The sequence below is a fragment of the Heterodontus francisci genome, chromosome 12 (assembly GCF_036365525.1).
Source record: "Heterodontus francisci isolate sHetFra1 chromosome 12, sHetFra1.hap1, whole genome shotgun sequence".
Classification (NCBI taxonomy): domain Eukaryota; kingdom Metazoa; phylum Chordata; class Chondrichthyes; order Heterodontiformes; family Heterodontidae; genus Heterodontus; species Heterodontus francisci.
The window spans coordinates 111,889,790-111,907,308 of record NC_090382.1 but is presented as its reverse complement, the minus strand read 5'-3'; the positions used below and the strand labels follow the sequence as shown (position 1 = coordinate 111,907,308).

The 17,519-nt window shown below is 42.7% G+C and overlaps 1 protein-coding gene across 2 annotated transcripts in view; it reads right to left on the bottom strand.

The window, feature by feature from the left end:
• Positions 1 to 17,519, bottom strand: part of LOC137376077 (protocadherin-10-like) — a 70,059-nt gene extending 52,540 nt beyond the window's left edge. The window contains exon 1 of one of the 2 annotated variants that reach the window (XM_068044095.1): positions 14,851 to 17,519. In XM_068044095.1, coding sequence (XP_067900196.1) covers positions 14,851 to 17,307 — 2,457 coding nt within the window. In that variant the 5' untranslated portion in view covers positions 17,308 to 17,519. Of the gene's footprint in view, positions 1 to 1,387; positions 4,072 to 14,850 lie in introns of those variants that run through there. The other variant, XM_068044096.1, reaches the window with a different exon arrangement.

Genomic DNA, 17,519 nt, shown 5'->3' with positions numbered 1-17,519 from the left:
TCATGGCCCTCCTGCCTTGGGTGCTATGGCATTGGAAGGATGAATGAGAATGGACAGAGGCTGCTTGAGTTGTGTACCTATCACAACCTCTGCATCAGCAACTCATTCTTTCAGACTAAACCCTGTCACCAGGATTCTTGGAGGCACCCAAGAACACGTTGCTGGCACCAGCTGGACCTCATCGTCGCAATGCGAGCCTCTTTAAACAGCGTTCAAATCACACAAAGCTTCCACAGTATGGACTGTGACACCGACCACTCCTTTGGTGTGCAGCAAGGTTAGACTCAAACCAAAGAAGCTGCATCACTCCAAGCAGTAGGGCCGCCCGTGCATCAACATTAGCAGAATTTCATATGCACAGCTGTAACATAAGTTTCTCAATTCACTTGAAAAAGCCCTTCAAAACACTCCTACAGGGGATGCAGAGACCAAGTGGGCACACATCAGAGACGCTATCTCTGACTCAGCAATGACCACCTATGGCAAACATGTGAAGCAGAACGCAGATTGGTTTCAATCCCACTTTGAACAGTTGGAACCTGTCATAGTCACTAAATGCATTGCACTATTGAACTACAAGAAAGCCCCCAGCGAGTTAACATCTGCAGCACTTAAAGCAGCCAGAGGCGCTGCACAAATAACAGCCAGGCGCTGCGCAAATGACTACTGGCAACACCTATGCAGTCGTATTCAGCTGACCTCCAAAACCGGAAACATCAGAGGAATGTATGATGGCATTATGAGAGCTTTTGGGCCAACCATCAGGAAGATCGCCCCCCTCAAGTCTAAATCAGGGGACACAATTACTGACCAACACAAGCAAATGGAATTATTCTTATAGGTACAATATCGTGCCTTCTCCATAATAGACACCACTTCAACTGCGATGTTTTGATGGGTGCTGATAGCTGATATGGATTGAACTAGGTCTCCTTTACTCCAAGCAGAGCCTAATTTATATCAGCAATAGGAAAGGAAAATGAAGAAGATGCACTGAGGAAGCAACAATTCTACAAGACAAGGAATCTTAGTACATATGGGCTCAGAATAACTTTTGCAAAGTATAAAACAGTAAGGTCAAAGGGAGGTGTATCGAGAAAATTGTTCCTGTCAGTAGGGGAGAGGTTAAGGACAATGACGGTGAATAAAGAGGTCCAAAATTTGAAATGGAAATCTGCTGATATTTATAAATTGTCAACTTTGAAAGTTATATGCACAAAACACTGCGTGGAAACAACACAGATAGATGCCTTTTTAAAAAGAAAAGCGAATCTGAAACGTTATTTTAGTTAATAAGCTCAGCTCTCCATCCTCCTTTATGTCTTTACATAGCCTCAAAATTTTATAGTCAACTTGTGCAAGACATGTTTAGTAAGACGCCTCTCACCTGGTGAAATCCAGTAGTATCCTTGCTTGTATAGTTTAATGCGTTTCCATGTTTTGTGGCGAGACATGTGCCAGTGTTAACATCAGTCATGGGTGCAGTCGAACCATTTAAATTTAGAAACATGAAATCATTCATAGCTGGATCACAGCAAAATTGTTGTGGAAGTGTCTCCTTTTCATATTTCTCCGAATAATTGTGTGGTATTTGAACATTTACACTAGCCTTTTGAATTCCATGCAGCGAATTGTTTCCAGAAAAGTATGAAGTATTCCAACAGCAAAAGCCACTGCTGATATCATTCCTACCCTTGTACACTTTGACACCGAGACATACAATAGCCACAAGTAAAAGGAATGAGGTTGAGCCAAATAAAATCATAAGATAAAATTTTAAATTATATTTCCAAGGTCCAGTGGTCTCCAACATGTCGATATTAGATGCATTTTCCGGAGTATCATCCTGCACTGATACACTGATGGTGATTGTAGATGAAAGTGATGGTACTCCATTGTCCCTCACCAAAATTACGACATTTTTCCGGAGTGAATCTTTACGTGTAAAGTGGCGAATCGTCCAGATTTCTCCTGTTTCTGGTGCCACGGTAAACAGACTTTCATCAGTTGGCTGAAGGATTTGGTAAGAAAGTTGTGCGTTCAGTCCAGAATCGGCATCAGTGGCTGTCACTTTTGCAACCAAATAACCTGGATCGGCAGATCTTGGCATTGTGTCCTCTGCTACCGACCCTTTATTTGGCAAAGGTGACACGATCACAGGGGCATTGTCATTCTGATCCACGATGATCACATTGACGGTTACATTACTGCTGAGCGGAGGGGATCCAGAATCCTTCACTTTCACAAGGACTTGAAAACTTGTTATCTGTTCAAAATCAAAAGATTGGTGAGCACACATCACACCATTGGCTGCATTTATTGAGACGAAAGCGGACGCAGGCATACCGTGTATCAGACTATGCAAAATAGAATATGAGAGATCGGCATTTTGATCGGAATCTGGATCAAATGCTGACACAGAACCAATTGAAGCACCGATAACATTATTTTCCGGTACATGCAAGGTGAAGGAAGGCTGCGGAAATCGTGGCACATTGTCGTTTATGTCTGAGACCCGAACTCGGATAGTTTTCGTGGTCGAGAGGGGAGGGGAGCCAGTATCCGTACATATGACGGTAATGTTGTACTCTGGCACCTTTTCACGATCGATACCAACATGAGTGACTAACGTATAATAGTTATCAAAAGAAGCGGTAAGCTTAAACGGGATATCTCTGGGGATCCTGCAATAAACATCTGTTGTCTTTTCAGAGTCTCGGTCCGTAACTCTTAGAACAGCTACTGCAGTGTCCGGTGAAGCGTTTTCTGGGATCGTGCTGGACGCAGACGTTGTTATTATTTCAGGAGAATTATCATTGATATCAGTAACCATTAGCAAAACCTTACAGTATACTGCCACTGGATGTGGACCTCTCTCCTTAGCTTGTACCGAAATCTGATAATTGTCTGCTTCTTCAAAGTCCAACATACCAGTTACCCTGATTTCTCCGGTTCTTGAATCTAAGCTAAATGTTTCACGCACTTTATCAGGAGTGTGATCGCTGAAAGAATAGATTACCTCACCGTTTAGGCCTTCGTCCATATCTACTGCAGTTACTTTCACAATCAAAGTATTTTTGGGTGTATTTTCAGCAGCGGTGATTTGATAAACGTTTTGTTCGCAAACCGGGGCATTGTCGTTCCCATCAAGCACAGTAATTGTAATCTGAGTGGTTCCAAATTTATTCGGGTTCCCTCCATCAAACGCAGTCAGCGTTAGTCGATGAGTCGGTTGTTGCTCTCGGTCTAAGGGTCGTTCCAGCACGAATTCTGGGATGTCAGTATGCTCGCCGTCTGATTGTAATTTCAAACTGAAATGTTCGTTTGGACTCAGTTGATAGGAGCGAATACTGTTGGTTCCAATGTCTGGGTCAAGAGCGCTCTGGAGTGGAAAAATCGTTTCGAGCGGCGTCAATTCTGATATTTCTAGGTTAAACTCCCTTTTCTGGAACACGGGCGCATTGTCGTTGATGTCGACAATTTCAACTTCAATACGATATATCTTAAGTGGATTCTCGATTACAGCCTCTAACATTAATACACAAGTGAATCTTTGTTCACAAAGCAGCTCTCTGTCTATTGTTTCTTTTATAAGCAAAATTCCGGTGTTTAAATTAACGGTTAGATATTGTATTTTGTTTTCAGATGCAATCCGAAATCTGCGCTCAGATATATGTTTAACATCTAACCCGAGGTCTTTAGCAAGATTTCCAACAAAGGCACCAGGCTCTAATTCTTCAGGAATTGAGTAGCGAATGTTCCCATAGGCTGAATTGGAAAGATACAGGAGTATCACGTGAAGAACGGACCATTGCGATACTCGCCTGTTTAGCATGGACGCCATTCTGGATCAAAGTACTGCAAATACTGTCTTATTCTCAGACGAATTTTCAGATGAATTTTACGCTCCTTATTGTAACGGCAAGAACGTAATTGTTCATTACCTTGGTTTTCCAGATGAAAAGCTGCATTCTTCGTGCAGCGCCAAGATTATTTGTACAAATCCCCTTAGATTTTCTCGGGCACTTCTCAGATGTGAATCCTGTGCGTGGAATGATGAATACGTCTCGTTTCTTCGATACTGCGCAGTGCTTGGTGAAGGGGGAGTGGTGCTGGATCCTCTGCCACATTTCTTCATCTCATTGGTAGACAGCGACACAAAGAGACTCGGCCAATAACCACAGCAAGTACTCTTAAAGCAATAGTGCCTCTACTGAACACCCGAAGAATTGTTTTGTGCATATAATGTTGTGCAACTTTAATTGACATTGATGTACATTTTATTGTATGATTTATATGATCTCCTCATTGACCTATAACTTGATCAGTATTGTACTTCGCGGGATTGAACACCTTTCCTTTGACGAATCTTGCTCATCAATGCTTGGATATGTCAACAATAATCAATCCAATAAATGAAACCGTCTATTCGAATTGCTCTGGCTGATTGTTTACACGCTTGCATGATTCATTTATTTATCATCTACCAAATGTAAAATGTTTCTCCGTCTTGACTTGGTGCTTTACCAGACTTAAAAACCAGGCTTAATGCGAATACTCATCCGTAAAACATTTTTTCTTTTACCTGTTTTTACTTGAAATAAAAACTCCTGCACGAGGAGGACTTCAGAATTTCAAGGGGAAATCGCATCACTTTTTTTTATCGGACAGCGAGGGATGGGCAAGGAATGCTGCCTATTTCGGATGGTACGTGATTATTGTAGCCTGCATTGTGATACACGTTGTTAAATATTTCGCTCTATCAATCATTCAGACGTCGGATTGTTGATCATCTCTGGGAATGGTTACATAACCTGAAACGTTTTCAGTATCATTCCGCATTAGGCGTCTGCTTGTCTCTATAAGACTGAACATATTACCTTCACCAACCAAACCATCGAAACGTATTTATCAGTCCACAATAAAGGAGAAGGGCAACAGCTGGTTGTTCCACACATTTGTGCAAGAATATTGCACGCAGTGCGCCAGGAAACGGAATGTCTTGGCGGATGCAGATCTGAATGTGTTCATTCTATTGGAGATTTCACAAATACAGATACTCAATAACTTTACGTAAAATTTCAGCGGAAACGTAAATGGATGGTTGGTGTGATAAATCAAGACAATCACACTGGAATGCCACTGCATCTTTACTTCAATGTCGTGCAGTGCAAAAGGCTGCAATTTGGACCAGCTCCAAACTCCCTACTTCTTTTCAATTGGGTAGAGAAGAAGTTGATGCTTTTTCGCCAAGAGGAAAAATTTCCTCGGGCACTCCTGGTTTACTGGAACGAGGCTATGATCGGTAGTTTGTAATTTGTGTTCAGAGGGTTGTGTCTCAGGATGTGGAACGTTTATGAAACAGCAGATTTGGGATTATATTTTGAACATCCCTGTTCCTCTCGGACTAGCAGTGTCCTTTTGAATGTTCTTCCCAACTCCATTCATGACCACACATTATTAGTTTCTCGTCCCCTCGCCCCACCATTTACTCGCTGGCTTCTGGCTGCGACCTTCACTTTTGCCATTTCTTTCTTTTAAGACTGTATTACCTGCATGATTGCATTAAATCCACTACCTCGTTATTTTTCAATCTGTACTGGAATAGCTCTAATAAGAACCTGTTGTCATTTTTGAAAGAAGTGGTTTGTGAGATCGTTGAGGTGTTGCGCTTAATTTTCCAGAATTCCCTAGTTTCGGGGAAGGTTCCACTAGATTGGAAAATAGTGAATGCAACTCCTTTATTCAAAAAGGGAGGGAGACAGAAAGCAGGAAACTATAGACCAGTGTGCGTAATATCTATCATAGGAAACATGTTAGAAACTATTATTAAAGATATTATAACAGGGCACCTAGAAAATTTAAGGTAGTCAGGCAGAGTCAACATGGTTTTGTGAAAGGGAAATCATGGTTAACCAATTTATTGGCGTTCTTTGAAGAAGTAACATGTGCTGTGGCTAAAAGTGAACTGGCGGATGTACTGTATTTAGATTTCCAGAAGGCATTTGGTAAGGTGACACGTCAAAGGTTATTGCGGAAAATAAAAACTCATGGTGTCGGGGTAACATATCGGCATGGATAGAAGATTGGCTAGCAAACAGGAAGCAGAGAGTAGGCATAAATGGATCATTTCCCCGTTGGCAGGATGTAGTGAATGGTGTGCCACAGGGATCAGTGCTGGGTCCTCAACTTTTTACAATTTATATAAATGACTTGGATGAAGGGTCCGAAAGAATGGTTGCTAAATTTGCCGATGGCACAAAGACAGGTCGCAAAATAAGTTGTGAAGAGGATATAAGGAGTCTACAAAAGGATATAGATAGGTTAAGTGAGTGGTCGTAGATCTGGCAAATGGAGTATAATGTGGGAAAATGTGAAATTGTCCATGTTGGCAGGCAAAATAAAAAAAAAAGCATATTATGTAAATGGTGAGAGATTGCAGAGCTCCGAGATGCAGAGGGATCTGGGTGTTTTAGTGCATGAATTACAAAAGGTTATTAGGCAAGTACAGCAAGTAATTAGGAAAGTCCATAGAATGTTAAGAAAAGTAAAATATTGCAGATGCTGGAAATCTGAAATGTAAACAGTAAGTGCTGGAAATACTCAGCAGGTCAGGCAGCATCTGTGCAGAGAGAAGTAGAGTTAATGTTTCAGGTCTGTGATCTTTCATCAGAACTGGAAAAGGTTATAAACGAATTAGGTGTTAAGCAAGTGAAGCGGGGGTGGGCGGTTGGAGGGGATGAGAACAAAAGGATAGGTGTCTGATTGGGCAGAGGGTAGGAGAGATTAAATAATAAAGCTGTCTGGAGTACCGTGTGCAGTATTGGTCTTGTTATTTAAGCAAGGATGTAAATGCATTGGAAGCAGTTCAGAGAAGGTTTACTTGATTAATACCTGGAATGGGCGGCGGGGGTTGGTTGTGTGGGGGGTGGGGGGTGGGAGGTGGGCGGCTTATGAGGAACGATTGGACAGGCCAGGCCTGTATCCACTGGAGTTTAGAAGAGTAAGACGCCACTTGATTAACCATATAAGATCCTGAGCGTCTTGACTGGGTGAATGCAGAAAGGATGTTTCCCCTTGTGGGAGAATCTAGAACTAGGGGTCACTGTTTATAAATAAGTGGTCACCCATTTAAGACAGAGATGAGGAGATTCTTTTTTCCTCTCAGAGGGTCGTAAGTCTTTGGAGCCCTCTTCCTGAAAAGGCAGTGGAAGCAGAGTCTCTGAATATATTAAACGCAAGGGGTAGATAGATTCTTGATAAGCAAAGGGTTGAAAGGTTATCAGAACAGACGGAAATGTGGAGTTAAGGTTACAATCAGATCAGCCATGAACTTGTTGAATGGAGGAGCAGGATCGAGGGGCAGCGCGGTCTACTCCTGCCCCTAATTCACATGTTCATATATAACCTGAATTCGCAAAACATCACCAGATTTGGCTGCAACATATCAATCTATAGTAGACTCAATCACCTCTTCAAAAACAATGTTCTAGTGTACGATCACATTGGAATCCTTGGTTCTACTTTACAATTCCCATCTTCCTACTTAAACATCTTCCATGGTACTCCACACTCACAAATAAGTACAAGCGCCAGGGGATCATGAATATGTTTAATAGCAAGACAGGGGCTATATATTCAACTGTCACCACTGCTTCTTTAACACCTCTGCCACGAAACCAGTCCTTCCCCAACATCTTCCCCCCACCACTCTGCCTTAAACTCCAGCTCTGTCTACTTTCCCTCATTTCCATCCAAGTCCTCATAAGCTTATTTGCTTCCAGAATTACCTCTCGATTCTTTGATCCTATTTGATCGCTTTGCCAATAAACAAATGACCACTGAAACCTATGTCCCCTAGTAACTGACTCTTCCACCCTGGGAAAAAGCTTCTGACTATCCACTCTGTCAATGCCACTTATAACTTTGTAAACCTCTATCATGTCGCCCCTCCACCTCCGTCGTTCCAGTGAAAACAATCCGAGTTTATCCAACAAACAATCTCAAGGATGATCAAAAATTGTACTTAACCTTGCAGGTTCATTGTTATTTGACGGGGGAACAAATAACAGTCCACTGGAATTCCTTCATGGTTAAGTTTCAGTGCCATGGAATAGGAATGTATACAATCTGGAGTACTGTACTACTCCATTGGCGCTCTCAACCGCGTTGTCTAAAGATTCACCAGGGAAGACTATCCTGTGAGCTGACAGCTATGCCTAGAAACATCTGTTTCATTTTAGTAAACTGTTATATGGTGCATGAATGGTGCAATGGAAGCGTTCGTGCGTACTTCCTGCAATCTGCGTATGTCTAGTAGATTGAAAAGATAATTTCAGATTGTGACAGGATACCAACAATGGCTATGACATTCCACTGACATCCGTCAGTTTACCGATTCCAAATTCACCCACGTATATAAATTATTCAAGAAAACACAGCAGTCCAAACATCCCCAAAAGCAAAATGGTGATGCAGATGTAGCACTTTACTTGCAATCACAGCTGCGACATTTCAGCTATTTACTTTGGACCTTCATAGACTAGAAGAGGACGAGAGCTCCGCAAAGTTTCTGTAGAATTAATCAGATTTTCCCTACCCCAATTCATCATATGTACTCTCGAGGATTTGGGGAAGTGTGGTCGCAGAAATCAACCTGGGAGCACAAACTATTGTGTATCCATTTCTCCCGCTGCTGTCCGTCACGGTTCCAACTGCACCCATCCGTGAAAATGCAGGTTAGGAAGAAAATTTAGTGCTTTCCATCAGTTCGGACGTTGGGGCCTCATGTTGGGCCCCGGCGCCTTTCGGTAAAAGGACGGTGGAAGGTGCAACCTGATATCACTGGAAGCAGACCTTCAGCGTGCTGTTTTAGAAAGCTACCATTCGCAGGACCTACGAAAAGCATTGAACATTTAAATAACTGAATATATATATTTCTTCACAGAGCCATAAATATTGGTTCCTTTCTTCATCCCGGTGTGGCAGGACCCAGTATGTTTCCATCACCATACTGATGACAGTCTCACGTGCAGTAAACTCACAGGCAACTCATCTCACTTTTGGCAATAACTTTGAGGCGCCAAAAAGGACATTGGACTCGGTGGAGGTCCCCGCTTCAATACTGATCAATTGAAAGGTCAATTGAAAAGTTCACTTAAATATATATTGTATTCGTATAATTATTTTCCATGCTCCATAATTTCAAAAGAGTCTGATTAATTAGTTACCATAAACATGTTTACACAAAATAATAAACAATTTCGATATTTCAAAACAGTTTTACATCGGAGAGACAAAATGCAAGTTCCTTAAATCCTTCATTTTTAATCAGCCCGTCGAAATTATAAACGGTATGGTTTGCAAATGCACCTTCACAAGCCTATGTTGTCATGCAAGTAAACAGATTTTGCAATGAATGACCATTCTTCTTAGATATGATCAGGCTGAACATTTAAACATTAAACTACACGTTTCCTGTACTTAGAAAGTTAACTACTATTTCGATCATAAATACATAAAGCGCTTCCCCTTCTTCGAAACAAACTAGCACAATTCAAATATTGGGTTGGAAACTTCATAGAGGCGATTTTTGAAGTCGTGCCCAGGTTGGGCTCTTAAGCTGCAACTCCAGTTTAGCCTGCGTTAAGCGCAAGGCATCATCGTGGTACCAGAGTTCAAGCCAGTGCTAGGAACTGCCACTGGGAGGCCTATCAAACATGATTGCCACAAAATGCTTGCTACCTCTCATTCAAGAGGTTGCACCGTAATTCTGTTGGATAATCCTTCAACTAACGCCCTGTCCAACAGTGACCAACAGTGACTGCATTGTTGTCGACTTCCAGTGCTACTTAAAAAGGATATTCACCATTTTATGTTCATATGGTGATTGCGACTAGAATTGTGCAGAAGAACTTTGGAACTTATTGGAAGACTTTCTGGACACATGGTCAATAACTTTACCAACATTCAAGCAGCATTTATTCCTGACATTCTCTGAGGGCCTCAAGTAAAACAGTCTTCGGGACATACAGCCTATAAACCCAGCATCACACTGGCACTGAAATGTATATGTCATGTTACACATTTGTGTGATAGGCAGGATATCCTTTTGGCCTGACGGCAGCATCCTGTCAGTGGCGATCACCACATATGTGCTTCACCTGTTGCTCAACGGTGTGATGCTAGGTATTTCGGCCATATATCCCAAAGACTGGCGGATCGTATCAAACAACATGTCCCTCCCACTGTTCACAACGGGCAAGGTACAGGCCGTACCCAACCAGCCCATGCCAGCAAATCTCAAAACACAGTGTCCAACATTAGATGTGATTCCATGATTGGATAACATTTGCTAAATAATCCTCAGTGTGCTAAGAATTACGCTGGCAACTAATTTAAGATTGTCAGGAGGGCTTGCAGTGTGGCAAATTTGCATGTACTGGAAGCGACATATATTAATGCCAAGGGCCCTGTTCTTTGCAGATAGAAAGAACATGTACAAACATTGTGCCTGTTTCAGCAAAACAAAATAGGTGACAACCATTCGCTGGTCCATCCCTCAGAGCAATGCCCTGACCAGTCAGATTCAAGCTGCCTGCTTTAAATTTCAAACAAATCTTGACAGTCAACTGTCAGTCACCATTAACTGGTCCATTCTCCATGGCAATGCCCGTACCAATCAGAGTTCACTTGCTAACAAATCAGCACTCTCTTCTCATACAGTATAAAGTTGTTGCTTTCCCTGACATTGCAATTCATTCGGATTGTCCTGATGAGTGCAAGGTGAAAAGCTTCGGCAACATGTCTCTATTTTCAGCAATACTAAAGTTCTGTACTACCAAATGACTAAAAGGAATGAAACCAGACAGAACACCTGGCATCGACCTAAGCACTGGAAACCCAGCCTATCGACCCTGAAAAGTCCTCCTTACTAACATCTGGGGTTTGTGTCAAAATTGGAGAGATGCCCCACAGTCTAGCCAAGCAGCAGCCTGAAATAGTCATATTCATGGTATCAAAACTTACAATATCCTAGACACTACTATCACCGTCCATAGGTATGTCCTGTCCCACCAGCAGGACGGATCCACCAGAGGTGGCAGCTCAGTGGCATGCAGTTGGGAGGGAGTTGCCCTGGGAGTGCACAATATTGACAATAAACCCCATGACGTCTCATGGCATCAGGTCAAACACGGGCAAGAAAACCTCCTGCTGATTACCACCTACCCCCCTCCTCTGCCCCCCTCCACCGCCTCAGCTGATGAACCAGTGCTTCTCCATGTTGAACACCAAATGTAAGAAGCAGTGATCATATGAAAGGCACTTCAATGTCCATCACAAGAGTGGTTCAGTAGCAGCACTGCAGTCCAAACTGGCCGAGTTCTAAAGGACATAACTGCTAGACTAGGTCTATGGCAGGTGATGAGGGAACAAACACGAGGGAAAAAAATACATGACCTAGTCCTCACCAATCCACCTGTCGCAGATGCATCTGTCGATGACAGTATTGATTGGAGTGACCACTGCAATGTCCTTGTGGAGATAGTGTCCCGTTGTCAAATTAAGGATACCCACCTTTGTGTTGTGTAACACTACGACCATGCTAAATGGGATAGAACAGATATAACAGCTCAAAACTGGGCATCCATGAAGCATTGTGGGCCATTAGCAGCAGCAGAATTGTATTCACCCACAATCTGTGCCTCATGGCCTGGCATATATTCCACCCCATTACCATCGAGATGGGGGACCAAGCCTGGTTCAATGAAGAGTGCATGACTGTATGCCAGGAGCAGCATCAGGTGAACCCACAACCAACAGATCAGATCTATGTTTTGCAGTCTGTCACATCCAGTCGTGAATGGTAGTGGACAATTAAACAACTAACAGGAGGTGGAGGCTCCACAAATATCCCCATCCTCAACGATTGGGGAGCCTAGCACATCAGTGCAAAAGACATCTTCAGCCAGAAGTGCCGAGTGGATGATCCATCTTGGCCTCTTGCTGAGGTTCCCAGCATCGTAGATGCCACTCTTCAGCCAATCTGATTCACTCCATGTGATATCAAGAATCGGCTGAAGGCACCGGATACGGCAAATGTTATGGGCCCTGACAAAATTCCGGCAATAGTGCTGAAGAGTTGTTCTCCAGAACTAGCTGCACCCCTATCCAAGCTGTTCCAGTACAGCTACAACACTGGCATCTACCCGCAAAGTGGAAAATTGCCCAGCTATGTCCTATCAAGAAAAAGCAGGACAAAGCCAACCCAGCCAATGACCACCCTGTCAGTCTACTCTCAATCTTCAGTAAAGAGATGGAAGGTGTCATTGACAGTGCTATCAACTGGCACTTGCTCAGCAATAACCTATTCACTGACACTCAGTTTGAGTTCTGCCAGGGCCACTCAGCTCCTGACCTCATTACAGTCTTGGTCCAAACATGGACAAAAGAGCTGAGCTCCAGAGGTGAGGTGCGAAGGTCCATGGGAATCAGGGGGGAAACTCTCCACTGGTTGGAGTCATACCTAGCACAAAGGAAGATTGTTGTGGTTGTTGCAGATCTCAGTCCCAGGACATCACTGAAGGATTTCCTCAGCCCCACTCATCTTCAGGTGCTTCATCAATTACCTTCTTTCCATCATAAAGCCAGAGGTGGGGATGTTTGCTGATGATTGCACGATGTTCAATATCATTTGCAACCCCTCCGATACTGAAGCAGCCCGTGTCCAGATGCAGCTAGACCTGACAATATCCAGGCTTGCGCTGATAAGTGGCAAGTAACATTCGTAACACACATGTGCCGGGCAATGACCATCTCAAACAAGAGAGAATCTAAATTCTCACCCTGATGTTCCATGGTATTACCATCGCTGAATCCACCACTGGCAACAACCTGGGGGTTACCATTGACCAGAAACTGAACTTCACCACATAAATGCTACAGCGACAAGAGCAGGTCAGAGACTGGGAATTTGGCAGCAAGTAATTCAGCTCCTGTTTCCCCAATGCCTGTCCACCATCTACAAGGCACAAGACAGGAGTGTGATGGAACACTCTCCACTTGTCTGGTTGGGTGAAGCTCCAACAACACTCAAGAATCTCGACACCATCCAGATTAAAGCAGCCCGCTTGATTGGCACCCCATCCACAACCTTGAACCTTCATTTCCTTCACCACTGTCGCACAGTTGCAGCAATGTGCACCATCAACAAGATGCACTGCAGCAACACACCAAGGCTCCTTCGACAGCACCTTCCAAACCAGGACACCTACCAGCTGAAAGAAAAGGGCAGCAGATACATGGGAATACCACCATCTGCAAGTTCCCCTCCAAGCCACACACCATCCTGACTTGGAACTATATCACTGTCCCTTCAATGTCACTGGTTCAAATTCTTGGACTGCCTTCTTCACAGCACTGTTGGTGTACCTACATAACAACGGCAGCAGCGGTTCAAAAAGGCAGCTCACCACCACTTTCTGAAGCGCAATTAGGAATGGGCAATAAATACTGGCAGAGCCAGCGATGCCCAGATCCTAGGAACGAATAAAAAAATGCTGCCTTTTACATAACCTGTTTTTGTTGCACTTTATATCTGCGTAATGAAGAGACCTCCATCCAGATCGACTCTGTCTGAGCACAATCTTGTTAATAATAAGAAAAACTTGGAGTTGTGTTTTAATTAATACCACAACCTTCCGGCCCTCATCTTTTGCTTCTTGATATTTCCTCAACATTTTGTCGCCATACATATTTAGTTCACAGTCTGTCAAGTCTATAAATCAGTACATGTCGTTCCCCATGTTTTCACGCTGTGTTTTGTGCATATAACGTTCAAAGTTGACAATTTATAGTTATTTCAGTTATCCATTTCAAGTTTTGGATCTCTTTGTTCACAGTCCTTGTCCTTAACCGCTCCCCTACCTGAGAGAGACAATTTGCCCCACAAACCTCACTTTCACCTTACTCTTTTCACCTTTGCAATATTTATTCTGAGCCCATATGTACTAAGATTCCTTGTCTTGTAGAATTATTGCTTCTGCAATGCGTCTTCTTCATTTTCCTTTCTTATTGCTGACATAGTTTGTCCAATTAATCTGTAAATATAGAAAGTTCTGAAACAGTAGTTCCATTGTAAGTTTAAACAAAGCATTCGGCAGATTGGGTTTTAAAAAAAAATTTAGTTGGATTATTCATATGTAACTAGTTACTCAGATCACCAAGTAATCACTTCCAGCAAAGTATATATGCTGAGTGCCTTCTCCAGTTCTGGTACTTATACGAATTATTCTTATAGATCCAATATCGTGCCTTCTCCATAATAGACACCACTTCGACTGCTATGTTTTGATTGGTGCTGATAGCAATCAACGTATGGATTGAACTAGGTCTCCTTTACTCCTGGCAGAGCCTAATTTATATCAGCAATAGGAAAGGAAAATGAAGAAGACGCACTGAGGAAGCAACAATTCAACAAGACAAGGAATCTTAGTACATATGGGCTCAGAATAAGTATTGCAAAGGTGAAAACAGTAAGGTCAAAGGGAGGTGTATCGAGAAAATTGTCCCTGTCAGGTAGGGGAGAGTTAAGGACAATGACGGTGAATAAAGAGGTCCAAAACTTGAAATGGAAATCTGTTAATAATGATAAATTGTCAACTTTGAAAGTTGTACGCACAAAACACTGCGTGGAAACAACAAAGATAGTTGCCTTATTAAAACGAAAAGCGTATCTGAAATTTTATTTTAGTTAATAAGGTCAGCTCTCCCTCCTCCTTTATGTCTTTACATAGCCTCAAAATTTTATAGTCAGCTTGTCCAAGACATGTTTAGTAAGACGCCTCTCACCTGGTGAAATCCAGTAGTATCCTTGCTTGTACAGTTTAATGCGTTTCCATGTTTTGTGGCGAGACATGTGCCAGTGTTAACATCAATCATGGGTGCAGTCGAACCATTTAAATTTAGAAACATGAAATCATTCATAGCTGGATCACAACAAAATTGTCGTGGAAGTGTCTCCTTTTCATATTTCTCCGAATAATTGTGTGGTATTTGAACATTTACACTAGCCTTTTGAATTCCATGGAGCGAATTGTTCCCAGAGAAATATGAAGTATTAAAACAGCAAAAGCCACTGCTGATATCATTCCTATCCCTGTACACCTTAGCACCGAGACATACAATAGCCACAAGTAAAAGGAATGAGGTTGAGCCAAATAAAATCATTAGATAAAATTTTAAATCATATTTCCACGGTCCAGTCGTCTCCAACATGCCGAAATTAGATGCATTTTCCGTAGTATCATCCTGCACTGATACACTGATGGTGATTGTAGATGAAAGTGATGGTATTCCATTGTCCCTCACCAAAATTACGACTTTTTTCCGGAGTGAATCTTTACGTGTAAAGTGGCGAATCGTCCAGATTTCTCCTGTTTCTGGTGCCACGGTAAACAGACTTTCATCAGTGGGCTGGAGGACTTGGTAAGAAAGTTGTGCGTTCAGTCCAGAATCGGCATCCGTGGCTGTCACTTTTGCAACGAAGTAACCTGGATCGGCAGATCTTGGCATTGTGTCCTCTGCTACCGACCCTTTATTTGGCAAAGGTGACACGATCACAGGGGCATTGTCATTCTGATCCACGATGATCACATTGACGGTTACATTACTGCTGAGCGGAGGGGATCCAGAATCCTTTACTTTCACAAGGACTTGAAAACTTGTTATCTGTTCAAAATCAAAAGACTGGTGAGCAGACATCACACCATTGGCTGCATTTATTGAGACGAAAGCGGACGCAGGCAAACCGTGTATCAGACTATGCAAAATAGAATATGTGAGATCGGCATGTTGATCTGAATCTGGATCAAAGGCTGAGACAGAACCAATTGAAGCACCGATAACATTATTTTCCGGTACATGCAAGGTGAAGGAAGGCTGCGTAAATCGTGGAACATTGTCGTTTATGTCTGAGACCAGGACTCGGATAGTTTTCGCGGTCGAGAGGGGAGGGGAGCCAGTATCCGTACATATGACGGTAATGTTGTACTCTGGCACCTTTTCACGATCGATACCACCATGGGTGACTAACGTATAGTAGTTATTAAAAGAAGTGGTCAGCTTAAACGGGATATCTCTGGGGATCCTGCAGTAAACATCTGTTGTCTTTTCAGAGTCTCGGTCCATAACTCTTAGAACAGCTACTGCAGTGTCCGACGAAGCGTTTTCTGGGATCGTGCTCGACGCAGACGTTGTTATTATTTCAGGAGAATTATCATTGATATCAGTAACCATTAGCAAAACCTTACAGTATACTGCCACTGGATGTGGGCCTCTGTCCTTAACTTGTACCGAAATCTGATAATTGTCTGCTTCTTCAAAGTCCAGCATACCAGTTACCCTGATTTCTCCGGTTCTTGAATCTAAGCTAAATGTTTCACGCACTTTATCAGGAGTGTGATCGCTGAAAGAATAGATTACCTCACCGTTTAGGCCTTCGTCCATATCTACTGCAGTTACTTTCACAATCAAAGTATTTTTGGGTGTATTTTCAGCAGCGGTGATTTGATAAACGTTTTGTTCGCAAACCGGGGCATTGTCGTTCCCATCAACTACAGTAATTTTAATCTGAGTGGTTCCGAATTTATTCGGGTTCCCTCCATCAAATGCAGTCAGCGTTAGTCGATGAGTCGGTTGTTGCTCTCGGTCTAAGGGTCTTTCCAGCACGAATTCTGGGATGTCAGTTTGCTCGCCGTCTGATTGTAATTTCAAACTGAAATGCTCGTTTGGACTCAGTTGATAGGAGCGAATACTGTTGGTTCCAATGTCTGGGTCAAGAGCGCTCTGGAGTGGAAAAGTCGTTCCGAGCGGCGTCAATTCTGATATTTCTAGGTTAAACTCCCTTTTCTGGAACACGGGCGCATTGTCGTTTATGTCGAGAATGTCAACTTCAATACGATATATCTTAAGTGGATTCTCGATCAAAGCCTCCAACATTAAAACGCAAATGAGGCCTTGTTCACAAAGCTGCTCTCTGTCTATTTTTTCTTTTATAAGCAAACTTCCCGTGTTTAAATTCACGGTTAGATATTGTATTTTGTTTTCAGATGCAATCCGAAAGCTGCGCTCAGATAGATGTTTAACATCTAACCCGAGGTCTTTAGCAAGATTTCCAACAAAGGTACCAGGCTCTAATTCCTCAGCAATAGAGTAGCGAATGTTCCCATATACTGAATCAGAAAGATACAGGAGTATCACGTAAAGAACGGACCATTGCGATACTCGGCTGTTTAGTATGGACGCCATTCTGGATCAAAGTACTGCAAATATAACGGCCTTATTCTCAGATGAATTTTACGCTCCATATTGTAACGGCAAGAACGTAATTGTTCATTACCTTGGTTTTTCAGATGAAAAGCTGTATTCTTCCTACAGCGCCAAGATTATTTGTACAAATCCCCTTAGATTTTCTCGGGCACTTCTCAGATCTGAATCCAGTGCATGGAATGATGATTGCC